Genomic DNA, 15,757 nt, shown 5'->3' with positions numbered 1-15,757 from the left:
GTATTCCTGGGTCAAACTCATTATGCAGTGGCTTTCTCTTGCCGTAGGGTCACATTCTCATTCCCCATGCATGTCCACCCGAATTTATCAGCCATGCTCAAACTGCAATTTAGATTTAAGTGGGGACCTCTACTATAATACAGAAAGCCGAGGCAGTAATATAAATTGCTAAATACAATGTAGAAATGAGGAAACACTAGGATGTCAGCTCCATAAGAGTAAAGATTTTTTATCTGTTTTGTTCTTTGTAAAGCAACAGCTCCTAAAACACTGCCCTCAATAACCCTTGGCAGCTGAATGTATGAATTCTGGTTCCATATGGCAAACCATTCACAGAAACAAAAGCCTGCTGTCCTACCTACACATTGCAAAGGCAGCTTAGCCCAGGTGAATGGGGCAAAGAAACACTTTCACCAGGTCTGTCTACACAGTTGGTTTTCCCGTCTTTTCTAACATCAGCCCAGCGAGTTCTCCTTGCTGGAGGCTTTGCTCATGTCAGTGAGCAGAGTAAGACCAGCTCCTCTCCTGCCCACGAAGGGCTCGCTGCTGCCACCTGCTGAAGCTTGTGCAACCTCCCTCAAAGTACTGATTCATAAGCCTTTTCATCACAAACTTTGAGAAGCCAGTGAAAATCTCAGCTCTTTCCCAGAAAAAATAAATTGCACAGATGCACAAACATACACTTTGTACACTATTTCCAGAGATTAAAGAGGTCCCTGGAGACCCACCATATCACACTAATGGTAGAATTTGAAGCAAACCAATCTAAAATACAGGGTATTGTTTTCTTTTTTGTTCGACTAAAGAAATGTTCCATATGCACCAAAAAAAAAGAGAGAGAGAGAGAGAGAGAGAGAAATGTGTAATCAACCAGCATGGACCTAACAGCTATCAACATTCTGTCATTCTCATTTCATCCATTCCCCTCAACTTTTAAAATTTTTATTTATGATAGAATGTCTTACAACAAGTCTAAGATAGCTTTTAATTTTATCTGTAAATACTACAATGTTTCCAATTTAGGACTTCTTCTTTTAACATTTGCCATTGAACAATTATTGCACCCAACAAAATTAATAGGACTTCCTTAATGTCATCAGATAGCCAAGCTGTTTTATATTTCTCCTGATTATCTCAAAACTAACCTTTTTACAGTACTGTGGTTGGTTCAGATTTGGATCCAGGACCAGACATTGAATTAGGTTGATATATTTGCTAAGATAGGAATTAGTTTACACTGCATGAGTGGAAACCACAAATTCGTTATTTTATGAAGGTGGAGGAAAGAGGGAAGGTGTGTGTTGGGGGAAGGATGGGGAGTAAGTTAATGAAAAGTATCAAAAAATTTGAAAATTGGGGACTTTTTAGAATTCTTATTTAATCTCTTCATTTCATAAAAATGACATTGATGAGAGTTCAGTCTTGAGCCCAATGGCCAGATAAAACCATACCCAGGAGATCAGAGGTAACATTCCTTCTCTGAATCTGATTTTGGATAAATTGTATGTAGCTTACCTAGCATTTACATTTGATTTTATTCCCTTCCTCTTCTTTGGCTAGGATAAAGAATTATCAGCTAAGTTAAATAGAAGACCCAGAACTCTCAAATATACTTCAGCTTGTTCTGTGGGGACCATGCTACATTTATTAGGATCCTATTCACCTTTTGATATATTAAACCCAAATATAATAGGATTACCTGCTGTCTTCCTGGTGTATCCAGTGCTGATGACTACCATCAGATTTCTTCTCCACCAAAACCACCTCCATGCCTGACCGGAGATTGGGACCTTGAACCCCCAAGACTAGCTGAGGAGCAGCATGGCTTATAATCTGCCCATCTCTGTATTCGAACTGCTGATGGCAATGCTTGTGCAATTTACTATGCTTTGGTGAACAGCTGAGATAAAGAAACCTCCATTAGTGGCAGAAAAATGTCCCATGCACTTGATCATACACTTGATGTGCTGAAGATTCTAAGTCCTGTTGGTGAGAGCTCCAACGTGAACCATGTTAACTTGAAATGATAGACTATATCATTAGAATGACGGCAATGCTACTAGCACTGCACTTCTAAGCTGACATAAGAAGCAGAATTCTGAGCTTAATTTGTAACTTAAATAAATGTTTACCAGGAGAATATTTGAAAAATTCATTAGCAAAGAGAAAACAACTTCAGTTTACAAGGTAATTTAAAGAGGAAAAAGTAAAATTTAAAATTAAGTAAGAGAACGGGGGCAGGGGCATGTAGAATCAAAACAGAGAAATAAAGGAATTCTATTCAAACTATGATTGTTTCTATCCTCTATCTACAGTATCCGTGGAAACAGAACACCATTCTCCAAGTTTTTAACTCACCTCTAACAATTCGTAGCATATCATAAAATAATGATGCACTAATAATTTAAATGACTCTCTTACTTAAGGATCTTACCTTAAGCAGAAGTAACATATTACATATCACAACACATTGTCAATTAAGTTAATCTATAAACATCTATTAAGCCCCTACTATGTGCATGGCCTAGTGCTAAATGTTGAAGTGTCAAAAACATTTAATTCACATGTTCCAGTAACTGCTGTAATGTCAAGTAAATGTCTAAAGATTATGAAATAATACAAAGTACTATATATTCCGGTCATTTCATTGGACATTGACAGAAAACATTAAACTAAAAACGAAGAAACTGCATTTTCTTAATTTCTTAAAAACATCAGGGCATCTTAAATGCTTATTCATAAGTTCACTCACACATTCATTCAACAAATATACAGGCTCTGTGCTCAGTTGTCAGGAGGCAAAGGTGGATAAGCATACTGTTTAATAGAAAAAAACACACAAATGAATAAGATATTATACACTGAACAAAATAAACCAAAGAGTAAAGGACCTTCCCACAAATTTTGTAAATATTTTAATAAAAAACATAAGACAAAAATGTGCATGTTGATAGAAACGGCAGCTAACAGCAGTGAAAATTCTTAGGAATATATGTGAGAAAACTAACACTAGACAGAAATCCTTAAGAGGAATCCTTTGCAACTTTTTACATGTGTTCCTTCTGTGGTTCCACATTTTCAAAGAGCTCTTTTTCCATTTTCTTTGGAAGACTGTCATCCTCATCAAAGTCACGCGAAGTTTCCTGCCAGGCATACCTGAGAAGTGTGTGACAAGCCTTCAATCGAAGATGAGCTCTTGCGTGTGAATCTCTATCAAGGTTCAGAAGCAAACACAAGTCTAAGAAATCTCATTTGTGTTCACAGAATTTTTTTCTGAGGTGTAGTCTGATCATATTACGCGGGATGTTGGTGGATCTATAAATCTTATTTCCATAAGGGTGCCTAATATTTGAAATTCACATCTTACTAATACATCATTTAGATCTTTTAATATAAGGCTACAAATAAAATCCCTCAATCACATAATAAAGAGCATTCATCTTTGTCATGTTTACTCAGAAAAAAATGGGACCACATATTGTATTTCAAAAATCATAAAGATTGACTACTCGGTAGTTTGAGAAATTCACAATGAACATGTAATGAGACTCCCTCTGTCTACCCCATAATTGGGTCATAATTCTGACTGGAACAGTACAGCCTAGATTACCCGGTTTTGTAAAGTTTACTCATTAGACAAGATTAAGAAACCTTAACTTTTCCAAGATTTCTCCACAGAGAAATCTAGAGAAACTCAAATAGCATCTGCACATATGAGCCAGCTTTTGATAGAGAATAATAAACAGAGTAAATAGTCATAGTTTGAATAAGTGAGTCAGCCTTCTGGCTTCTTACTAAAATGAAGATATAAAGGGGATCAGTAGCCACCATATAGATCTGTATATATAAAGTTCCAGGCCACTGTTGAGAGCACATTTGCCTTCAGTGGGATTGTGATATGAAGACTGCTTAACTGAGGAAGGATAAATATACAGGCAAAGCAGCAAGCCTGTTTCAGCACTCTAAGTATGCATACCTATAAATAAAGTTCTCTGGGACAGACTGATCACCAAGGTGCTTGTCATAATTTGATGTAACTACAAGCATTATTAAATTACCAAAATCTTCAGGGACAATTCCTGTGCTAGCAGAGCTGACCGTACTCTTTTCAAATGTAATAGAAGTATTACATGTGGATATGAAACTGGTGGGTAATCACTGCCTCATTCAGAACTGCAGGCCGCACAAGCGGCTTCTGAAGGCAAAAACGCTCCCTTTACAGTTTAAAAAAAACAACAGTGCCATCTTGTGTTAAAAATAAAAACCACAGCTTTCTCATCAATTCCATCTCTTTGGGGAAAAGGAAAAAAAAAAAAAAAAAGTCATTCTTAGTTTTAACAAAGTTAGCAGGATGCAAACAAGATTCTTCACCCAAATCCAGATGTTTAACTTTCTTACTCAGAATTTCTCTATCAGCTCTTGAACTTCCTGGCAAATGAGGTATAGTCAAGTCAGTTTTAGAACAGTCATTTTTCAGTCCATCTTGCTTTATTAATTTGTTCATTCATAGAACAAACCATTTGATAGTTATTCACTCCTTTAATCAATATTTATTGAACATCTACAAGACAGGCGAGTTATCAGTGCTCATGGAGCTTACATTCTAGTGGGAAGAGGAGAGATTAAATAGACAAGTAAATGAATAAACAAGATACATGCCATAAGTTGAATAAAATAGGATATTGTAATGGAAATTGACTGGGACGGGGTAAGGTTTACTTTAGCAATGGAGTCAAAGAAGGCTTCTCTGAGAGGTGATGTTTGAATTGAGACATAGACAATAGGAAGGAGCCAGCCACGTGAGGATCTAGAGGGAGAGCATTCCAAGCAGAGAAAAGAACAAATGAAAAGGCTATGAAGCAAGATTATGGTTAGCCCATTTGAAGAACAGAAAGACAGTGGTGCGACAGGTATGCAGTGAGTGAGGGGATGGTAGTTCTAGATGAGGCTTAAGAGGTGGGCAGGTACCTGTGATTCAGTGAGGAAATGAGAAAGTTTCCCCCACTCTCTATATTCCAAAAGTCCTTTTTTTCCTGCAAAGCACAAAAGTGGTAGGCAAGTGCTACCAGAATTTCTTTTCAATTTTTCTTATTGTTTGTGCCAGACACCTTTATGATAAAAAAAAGCAATCAAAAAGGATCCTTCTAGATTGATGTTCTAGCTGCTGGCTTTATGCACGTCCCTCCTTAAATCATCCGATTTTTCAAATACGCAAAAACCTCCAAACAAGCACATTTAAGAAAGTCTGGGAAAAATCTTACAGTGACTTCCTAATGTAAGATGATTTAGGATTATTTCAGGATCATGTCATCAGAAATGGTTCAAATGACTAGTGACAGCCTGGAAAATAGATAACCCTGTGTATTAAAAAATATTTCAAATAGTTTAAGGGCTGCCAAGTAGAAGAGGAATAGGGCATAGTACAGAGAAACACATGGAATAATAAGATGGAGATGGTCTAAATAATTATTTAAATGTTAGAATGGGCCTCCTTGAAAACAGTGATCTCTCTGTTATTAGAAGTATTCAAGAAGAGGCTTGAGCAAAAGAACCTGCTTGGAATATGCAGGAGACGACTGCATTGTACTCTGAGAGAACCCAATCACTTTTAACCTCAAGGACTCCAGGCCTTCATGAAATCTCTGATTCAGAACAATGAGGATCTTTGCTCTTAAAAATATTTCTTTCTTTTTTCTTACTTTCTGTTTATTTTTTTCCAAGTGCAGAGTAAATTACTCAGAGGCTAGATGACACATTCTTTAGAAGGGGATGTGAAAGTTCGTGGTCAATTCCCTGACTGTTGAGAAAGATGCCATCTAGGACCAATCGTTCTCTCTGAAAAATGCCTTCTGGTGCCTTTGTTAGTGTCAGTCATAGGACCAAATGAATCACTCATCCAAATGAGGAAGTTTGGTTCCTAAAATAAAGGTTCATATTCTTATAATTGAGGATAGAAACAATTCATAACAATGATATATAAATTATTTTCACAATTATTGCAGAGGTAATTGGCTAGGTATTTTTGGTTTTATAATTTGGAAACACATTCAATCTTCCCTTCATTTATTCAGTAAATGATGATTAGAACCCATGTGACAGTCTTTGCCCTCAATGTTTCCAGGCTGGTAGAGGGAGGGGTAGGCAAGGGGGAGAGGGACTGACAAGCACATTGCCACGTACAGTCATTGCTGTAACTGACTTCAATGCTAAAGTATCATTCTACAGATAAGTACGGGGCAAGTAAAGGCACTGCAGTGGAGAGAAATTCTTATGTGGCTCAGAGGTCTGCAGCAGAACATAAACAGAATGTGCAATATGCAGGCGACAGCTTGTCGTTGCTGAGCTGGAGGTTGGAATTCATGTGGCAGAAAGAGACAGCGGGCATGGGAATGCAAATGAGGGTCAATGACAGGCATGAACCAGGGTCAGAAGGCCTTGGGATTCCAGATGAATACGTTTTTCTGTCTGCAATAGGTAGCCCTTAAAAAACTATGTGAAAAGGATTGTGCATTAGAAAGTTAATCGTCTACAGTTTAACTTAGAAGGGAATTGGAAGGAAGATATTACAGCAATAGAGAGAAATCAGAAAGCTATTTCAATGATCCAGAATGATAACTGTATATTAACATGTGTCTAACTTGAACTTAGGGAAGAAGTTTAATTTATCCTGAAGTCAATGATTATGGAAACAAAACTTGATGAATTCCTCAAATAAATGCCTACTATCCTAAAATTCTAGCCTTTTAAAAATAATAACGTTATAACAATATTCCTGAAAATAGATCATTGTGATGGTTGAACTTCGAAGCTGTAGTTGTATCATTTGCTGGAAAACTAATTAAACACTAGCTCTCACCTGCCATTAGTTTCACAAACTTGGCATGAGCTCCCTGCATGCGCTCTGTGCTGTTATCGGGCTAATAAGCTGAGTTCAAAAAGCAGCCAGGTAGCTTTTCAGGCTACACTGATTACTTACAGAATTTCACTGGAAGCATTTTCCATTGTTAGAGCATCTTCTTGCATTTGCTTTTCTTCTGGTTCTGTAACTTGCTTCTCTTCTCCAAAAATTGCTACAGGTTTATGCACAGCAAGCATGCTTCCAGATACAACGTCACTTTGGACTTCTAAAACAAGAGCTGAGCAGAAATTCACAAATTGCAAAGACATATTAGTTACAATTGCAGAGCATCAGGAATTTAAAAACACACACTAAAATACAAATGCAAAAAAATTCCATCTTTTGGTCTATTCGTAGGTTACTTATTAAACTCAGTTGAATTTAATTTTAATTTTTATAGATTCTTTATTCTCAAGATATTCTTAGTCAAAAATACTGAAAATAGGTCTTTCCAAAGATCAGTTAATTATTCTATATTGTAATTATTCAAATGGGCTACATTATTTAGATATATGTTTCTAGATCATTCTCTGGGATCCAAAACTCGTCAGTGGAGGTCCCAGTCGCAGTTCCAGAGAAAGCCTTGAATGACACATGCAAAGTTTTACTATACAGTGTTCAATATATATAATACGGCAATGTTTTAAATTATACTAATTTTTTTTCTCTTTTTCTTTTCTCTATATGGACTTTTGTCCTGGTTCCTGGAGAAAACTTAAGGGAAGAAGGAAAATCATGAGGAAATTAGAACTTTTATAAAAGAAAAGCAAAAGTCCAAAGATAGTTTTTGACATTCAAACAGCATACTGCCATCGACCATGGAAGTCAGGATGACACAGTCATGATCTATGGTTTCTCCAAAAGCCTGTAGCTCCCACTTAGTGTATCAAGGGTTTAACTTCAGGATTGACCTGGAGAAAAACCATCACTCCTGGGCCAGAGGGGATCTGGGGCACAAGACAGAGAAAGCCAGAAAACTAGCACAGCATATCTTGATTCTCTCTACAGGCTTCACTTTGGGCATCTTAGTTAAACTGGGGAAACAGTGAGGACACTGCCCATTGTCCCCTTTTGAGCTACCCTTGCTACTCCAATCTGAGGCACAGCCAGCCACGTGAACTGGGATCTGGTTTCTGGGAGGTGCAGCTAAGACCCAGGAGTTGCTGAGAATCTTTTTGGGGAGCTTTCCAAAAGTGGATGCCAAGCAGGGGTGAGGTGGCTCTGTAACAAGGACTGCAGAGACGACCACTGAGTCATAGTCAGGCTCCAGAGGGTCACAGGAGGCAGACAGAAGGCTGAGTCAGGGAGGAAGCACACCCACCCAGAGTATCGTCTGAACCAACAGAAGGAACCACAAGTCACTCCAGTCATCGACTTCAGCCAGTAGGGCCCAGGAAGCAAGAAGATCTGCATCCCAAGTGCCTTTTTCTATCTTAGAGTGGAACTTAACGTGAGAGTCTGGAGATAGAGGAATCTGAAAGCTCTCCCTAAAGGGACTAATTCAATTAATGGATGGAACAAAATGTAAACATGATTAGAGAATGCATAAGGCTCACAAAAGAAGGTCAGATCTGTTAACGACAAAATAAAAAGATTGTTTTCTTTGCACATTCAAAGAATGTGTACTGTAGTGTGAACTAAAATACTCAACCCTGTCAAACACATAATTTAGTGCAAAGAGTTAAACAGCAAGATGCAGAGGTGAAATATTACCTGTTTAAACAAACTTTGACTTTTTAAAAAGCAATATCGTCAAGCATTTCATTTTGGCTGCATATATTAAGGTAAATAATTCCAATGCTTACCTTCTATTTTATGTGTGCTGCTGAAGATTTGAATTTTGGCAATTTTGGCAATGTCTGATTCTAGGTTCCTCAGGAATATTTGTTTCTTTTGCTGAGCAATGGACAGGTCAGGATGGATCCGGTGTTCTCCACATGAAACATACACCTATCAAACAAAGCATCTCTTATCCTTTATATAATTGTCACAGCAGCATTATCTGTAATAATCTAAACTGGAAACAATAAAAAAATCAAAATATCCTATTAAAATAATAGGTGAATGATTAAAGAAAACTGCGGTGCCATGGATACCACTCAGTACTTTCAAAAAAATCAAACTGCTGATAAAGGCAACAACTTTGATGAATTTCAGGAGTTTTGTATTAAGTGAAAAAACTATCTTTGTATATTACCATATTATTTTTGCAACATCCTGTGAATCTATAATTATTTCAAAATTAAAGTTTAAAAAATAATTGTTTAAGAAGAAGAGGGAAGGAAGAAAAGAGGAAGGGAGTAAGGGAGGGAAGGAGGTGGGAAAGAAGGGAGAAAAGAAGGGAACAAGAGAGGGAGGGAGGGAGGGAGAGAGGGAGGAAGGCAGGAAAGAAGGAAGGAAGGAGTAAATTACAGATTGGCAAAATTAGAGATTGGTGAACTATCCCTAAAACCCAAATCTGGTCCCCTGCCTGTTTTTGTGAGTAGAGTTTTATTAGAACACAGCTATTCCCATTCATTTACACGTTGTCTATGGCTGCTTTCATGCATCAGGAGCAGAGCTGATGTACAGCAGGCACCATATGGCCCACAAAACCTACAATATCTACTATCTCACTCTTTACAGAAAAAGTTTAATGACCCCTGGTATAAATGAATTTGTAGTATAAACACCAAAATGTCAATGTGGATATTTCCAGGTGACAAGATTATGGATGATACTTTTCCTCTTCTCCTTCTCTTTTTGCTTATATGTATTTCTTAAATGTCCTTAAATGGATAAATATTTCTTTAAAGATGAGAAAAGAAAGTGATATATTGAGAAAGGCTCAGTAAGAAGAAAGAGAATCTCAGTGCTGCCTTTTCTGATCATTGCAAAGTCATTATTACAAACATTCGACATTCTGTGTATGAAGACCCAGGGGAAACTTTAAATAATAATAATAATAATTACTATTATTATTATTATTTGAGATGGAGTCTCACTCTGTAGCCCAAGCTGGAGTGCAGTGGCATGCTTTCGGCTCACTGCAACCTCTGTCTCCAGGGCTCAAGTGATTCTTGTGCCTCAGCCTCCTGAGTAGCTGGGATTACAGGCACCTGCCACCATGCCCAGCTAATTTTTGGTATTCTAGTAGAGGCAGGGTTTTGCCATGTTGCTCAGGGTAGTCTTGAACTCGTGAGGTCAGGTGATCCACCCGCCTCGGCCTCCCAAAGCGCTGGGATTACAGGTATGAGCCACCGCACCCAGCCAAAAATTTCTTCTTTTGAACAACAGATTTCTTTTTCTCTTCTGGACATATTTAATCATGTAACTAACTGTTTATGTTTCCATCGTCATGTTACTCTTCAGAGCAGTGACAGATTAATTTCTAGCAAATATACAATCACTCCTGGCTCCCTCTTATCCTCCTTCCACTCATACCTGCTTTGCCATGGTGGCCTCATCTATACTTACCATTAAATTAATTTTTTGTATTGTATGATTTTAATGTAATCTACCTTAAATTCATTCTCTAAAAAACTCACAGTGAATAGCATAGCAGAACAAACAAAAACACTAAAAGCAAACAAACAAAACACTTGGAGAGATGGCATTAGGGTTCAAAATGAGATCTAGCAGTCTCTGACGACAACAGACTCTCCACCCTGCGATTCTGCCTCTGATGTTGGCCATTGATACTTCTGTTTAAGACTCTCTCCAGTATTTAGGTTCAGGGCCCGAGTTGAGTTCTAACGAAATGGTACAAGCTTTGTTCTCTGTTCAAAGAATTGGAGGCATCAATCAAGGAAGGTATCTTTTTTTAAAATTTTTCAAACCAATGCCTCAAATTCTATAAATGAGGGGAAAGGCTGGGCTGCTGAAGTCCTTCCTCTTTTCGGCCTCCTCCAGTCACCAAATAGAGTGTGTGAAAAAAGTAGACATAATTTTGTCCTGAAAAAGTGAAATTACCACTTAGTAAAAAACCATTAAACAACAACTACATTTTGAAGCTCTCAAAAAGAGTAGAGAATTTACCTCCTTCAGAGCAGGAGATAGAAATTGCAAATGATTAACAGTTTGGCCTTCTCCAGTTTCTTCCTTAATTTCTAGAGTCTAGGATCATGATGAACTTTATTAAGTAGATTAGCTCGGCCGGGTGCGGTGGCCCACACCTGTAATCCCACCACTTTGGGAGGCTGAGGCAGGTGGATCGCCTGAGCAACATGTCGAAATCCATCTCTACCGAAAATACAAAAAATTAGCCAGGCACAGTGGCACATGCCTATAATCCCAGCTACTCTGGAGGCTGAGGTGGGAGAATTGCTTGAGCATGGGAGGCGGAGGTTGCAGTGAGTCAAGACTGCGCCACTGCACTCCAACCTGGGTATCAGAGTGAAACTCCATCTCAAAAAAAAAAAAAAAAAAAAAGTTTAATTTACATACCACTCTGAAAACATGCCAGACATATAGGAAGCTCTGAATAATGTTAGCTGTTAGTATTACTTTCTGATGTTTGCTCAGTTAGGATAATTCTGACAGAAAATAAGAATTAAAATGGTAAGCATTTGAAGACATATTTAGGGGCATTCTTTCTTGGATGGGGTATTAATAAATTAATATTGCCAGTTTCAAATCTATGTCTTTACCAGTTCATCTCTTTGCAGGTCTTTTAAGGCAAATATTTCCTTCCCCTTTTCACTGTACAATCTCCTAGCTGCAGAAGGTAAATTTAAAACCTCAGTGCATCTGTAATAAAAGACACAAAAATTGACCTTGCCTACAGAAAGCTTCCAGCAGCAAAGAGAGAAAATAAAAGAAATCTGGGGCCTGAATCCATAATGACAACTCTCTCCGCAGGACTGTTAGTCATGAGCTGGACTCTGGGGCCCATCAGACCCATTTGAGTCTCATTTTTCTCTCCAAATTGTGGCACTTGGGCAAATTATTTAACCTGTCTAAGGCTAGATTTCTTACCTTCCAGGGTTTCTGTGACGATTAAAGGTTGATTTTGAAAAGGGCTCTTAGCACAGTCCCAGACATGACCAATAAATAGCTAGACACACTGCTATTGACTTTTAGTTCCTTGGTATGCCCCATACTTTTCTATTTCTGTGCCTGTGTTCTTTCTGCTACCTAAAAGAATTTTTCCTTGGCTTTTTCTGATGTAGTCTTGCTCTTTCTCCAAGGTTGTCAAAGTCTAATTTGTCACCAAGTTCCTCAGCTCCCTCCACCAGAAGTGATGACTATAGTCATAGTCATCACTTTAACTACCTTTGAAACAGACGTTTTTAGCCTGGTTAAACACTGAACACTGATTTCCCACTCCCACAACCCCCTGCCCTCCAAAACAAGCCCTGGACAAGCCCTGTGGATATTGAGATGAATGACAGTTTTGTAGTTCCCTGAGGAGCTCTGAATCTGGTCAGGGTAGAGAAAGGTGAGCAACTGAAGTGTAATATGAAGTCGTAGGTGCTGCCACAGGCACCTGGCCAGCGTGCTGTGAGAACAGAGGGGCAAACAATTTTTCCAGAGAAGCCTTACCTAAGGGAGTGGCATTTGGGTTGGGTTTTAAAGGATAAACAGGATTTCATCAAAAAGCGCTAGACTGGAGCTGAGTGTACGGACATGAGGAGGGTATGGACCAGATGAAACTGAAAAAGAAAACAGAAACCAACTGAAAGTACTTAGGATTCCAGACTGAGGAACCTGCCTTCTAGCCCATAAGCAGCAGAAAGCCACTGAAGGCATTAGAGCAGATATGTGGTGTTATCAGGTCTGCTTTTCCGAAAGTTAACTGTCAGAAAGGTGGAAAATGGGCTGGAGGTGGGAGAGGCTGGAACCCAGACAGCAAGCTTTAGGACAGATGTAAATAGATGGAATTGTGAGGAAAAAGTAGAGCTACAGGAGACTGATGGAGCATTTCCTAAACAATGCTGTGAGGATATCCCGCCTATGGAAGAAGTAGAAGATTCTTGCTAAATATATTTTGTGTTAGAATGTACTGTTTACATTCTAACACAAAATTACATGAAGTTGACTTTATGCTCATCAGCAAGACATAGCTTTATAAAGAATGTTTCTAAATTTTATTTCCTCAATGGGATAAAGCAATTAAACAGATAATCAGGCCCTCCATTTCTCTAAGGCTAGCTTAGAAGTAAATAAAACAGGCTGGGTATGGTGGTCCATACCTGTAATCCCAGCACTTCGGGAGGCCAAGATAGGAGGACCACTTGAGGCCAGGAGTTCAAGATCAGCCTGGGCAACATAGCAAGATCCCTATTTTTAAAGAAAGGAGCTATGCCTCCCAGATCCAGTCAGCTACAGCTCTGCAGCAGTGGAGCTCTTACACTAATCACTTGCCAGGACACCCCACCCCAGGAGCTGTTCTACACTCTTTCAGTTCTTTCCAAACCGTAACAAAACCTTCGAGAAGCTATGGTCACGTGCTTTCTCCTTGTCTTTGTCTTCTTGCTTTGGATTTTTGTCTTATTTTCTTTCTTCTCCCTGTGGCATTCTCTGACAACTGCCCCTTACAATGTTCTCTTTCCTGGTTATATATAAACCAGGAAATATATCATCATATAATGATCCCTTGATCATTTTCAATTCTGTATGGTTAAACACTGCTGCATGTGGCTTTCTGATTGTTTCACTAAGCAAATTTTCTTCCCCAAAAGTTAGCTGGGAGTTCCTTAAGAGCAAGCAATGCCTTGTTCTAAAAAAAAAAAAAAGAAAGAAAAGAAAAAAGAAAAACACCAGAAACCTCCAGCAGAACATCCAACACTGGTTGATGTATATTATATAAATACAACAGATGACTGTTGATTTAACAGTTGAGGAAAACAAGCCTTGGAGAAGGACAGGGATTTGCTGAAGACTTCCAGCTATTTAGTGGCAATGCTGGGGTTAAAATGAATTCCTTTGCCTCCTAATCCAATGGTCTTTCCAATATTCTATGTTGCCAGCAACTTTACAGAAAGTAGAAGGTACCAACAACAACAACAAAAGTTGTGTATCTATTATTCTAAAATGGGACTTATTATACTATTAGATCATACTTCAGTTTTGTAGATAGAAAAATCAACAACAACAAAGAGAACCTCAAAATTGTCTAGAGTGAATTATTAAATAACCAAAGATAGCATAATTTTCCTTAAACTCCATAAAAGTATCCCCTCATATTTGATAAGGCATACTTTGAGAAAAAGTTCATACCAAGTGCTCCAACCTTTCAGCAGTGATCTAATTCTTGATTTGGTAGAAAAATACTGATTAAAAAAATTACAACATATTTCATAAACATGATATACGTTAGTGCTATGGTTTAGATGTTTGTCCTCTGCAAACCTCATATTGAAATTTGATCTCCAATGATGGAGATGAGGCCTAATGAGAGGTGTTTGAGTCATGATAGAAGATCCCTCATAAATAGATTAATGCCCCCACCTTGGAAATGAGTGAATTCTCATTCTATTAGTTATTTGAGAGCTGATTGTTAAAAAGATGCTGGCACCTTCCCCCTCTGACTTATTTCTTCTCCTCTACGTAGTCTCTGCATTTGCCAGCTCCTCTTCACCTTCTGCCATAAGTGGAAGCTGCCTGAAGCCCTCACCAGATGCAGATGCCCAATCTTGAACTTTCCAGCCATCAGAATCATGAACCACATAAACCTTTTTACTTTTTAAATTAACCAGCCTCAGGTATTTCTTTATAGTAACACAAAACAGACTAAGACAGTTATGTTTTAAAAACTGGTTTATAATAGGTAAAATATAAAAATTTAACTACACCACTCTTAATTCAAGCAAATATAAACCAAAGAAAGTTGCTGTAAATTGTGAAATATGTTTTTTAAATGAGATTAATTTATATTTACAGAGTTGGCCATTCAGAAAGCTAGGGGAATTTGATAGACCTTGACATTTCGGGGAAAAACATTGTATTAATTACCATTGGTACCACAGGCTCACATAGTTTATATATTCTACAGATTAAAAACTCCAGAATCATTATATTAACAACTGGTTTTCTTAGGTAGGTATATATGTAATATATTACATATGTATATGTATATATATGTAACATATTACATATGTATATGTATATATATGTAACATATTACATATGTATATGTATATATATGTAATATATTACATATGTATATGTATATATATGTAATATATTACATATGTATATGTATATATATGTAATATATTACATATGTATATGTATATATATGTAATATATTACATATGTATATATGTAATATATTACATATGTGTATATATGTAATATTTAACCTATTATAAACCTATTTTTACATATATTTAAATTGGTTTATAATAGGTAAAACATAAAATTTCACTACCCCACCCTTAATGCAAGCAAATATAAACCAAATATTACATACTATATATATTTAAGTATATATACACTTACATAGTACATACTATATATATAGTATGTATTTAAGTATATATATAGTATGTACTATATGTATATCATATATACCATATATATAGTATGTTATCTGGTATAAATAATCATTCAGGTATTTAAATGGAAAAAGCATTTGCATTTAGGATATTAAGTATTTACCTTTCCAAAAATTGGTGAAATTCTATCTGGTCCATTTCTGTTTCAGCATATTTGGTGACACAGATTTTCTCTTTCTTTTCAGTGTGAACACTTCTGAAACAAATGATCCGAGATTTGACTGATATCTCAGAATACATTGTCAATTATCTCTTGACATACTTTAATATGTGAAAAATTATAAGGTCTTAATTTATCATGATTTGCCCTAAAGTAATCTCTTTCTTTAAAATACACAGTTTCAAAAACTATCACAATGAAATATTTAACTTCATTTAA

At 37.2% G+C, this 15,757-nt stretch overlaps 1 protein-coding gene across 1 annotated transcript in view; it reads right to left on the bottom strand.

Annotated features, from left to right (window-relative positions):
- DCDC1 (doublecortin domain containing 1) overlaps nucleotides 1–15,522 on the bottom strand; it is a 51,022-nt gene extending 35,500 nt beyond the window's left edge. Inside the window, 5 exon segments of the mRNA XM_055282040.2 lie at nucleotides 1,700–1,900; nucleotides 3,052–3,210; nucleotides 6,977–7,136; nucleotides 8,704–8,848; nucleotides 15,482–15,522. Coding sequence (XP_055138015.2) covers nucleotides 1,700–1,900; nucleotides 3,052–3,210; nucleotides 6,977–7,095 — 479 coding nt within the window. The 5' untranslated portion in view covers nucleotides 7,096–7,136; nucleotides 8,704–8,848; nucleotides 15,482–15,522.
- Between the last annotated feature and the right edge of the window lie 235 nt (nucleotides 15,523–15,757).

Source organism: Symphalangus syndactylus, chromosome 6 (assembly GCF_028878055.3).
Source record: "Symphalangus syndactylus isolate Jambi chromosome 6, NHGRI_mSymSyn1-v2.1_pri, whole genome shotgun sequence".
NCBI classification, from domain to species: Eukaryota; Metazoa; Chordata; class Mammalia; order Primates; family Hylobatidae; genus Symphalangus; species Symphalangus syndactylus.
This window is presented reverse-complemented; position numbering and strand designations above follow the sequence as displayed.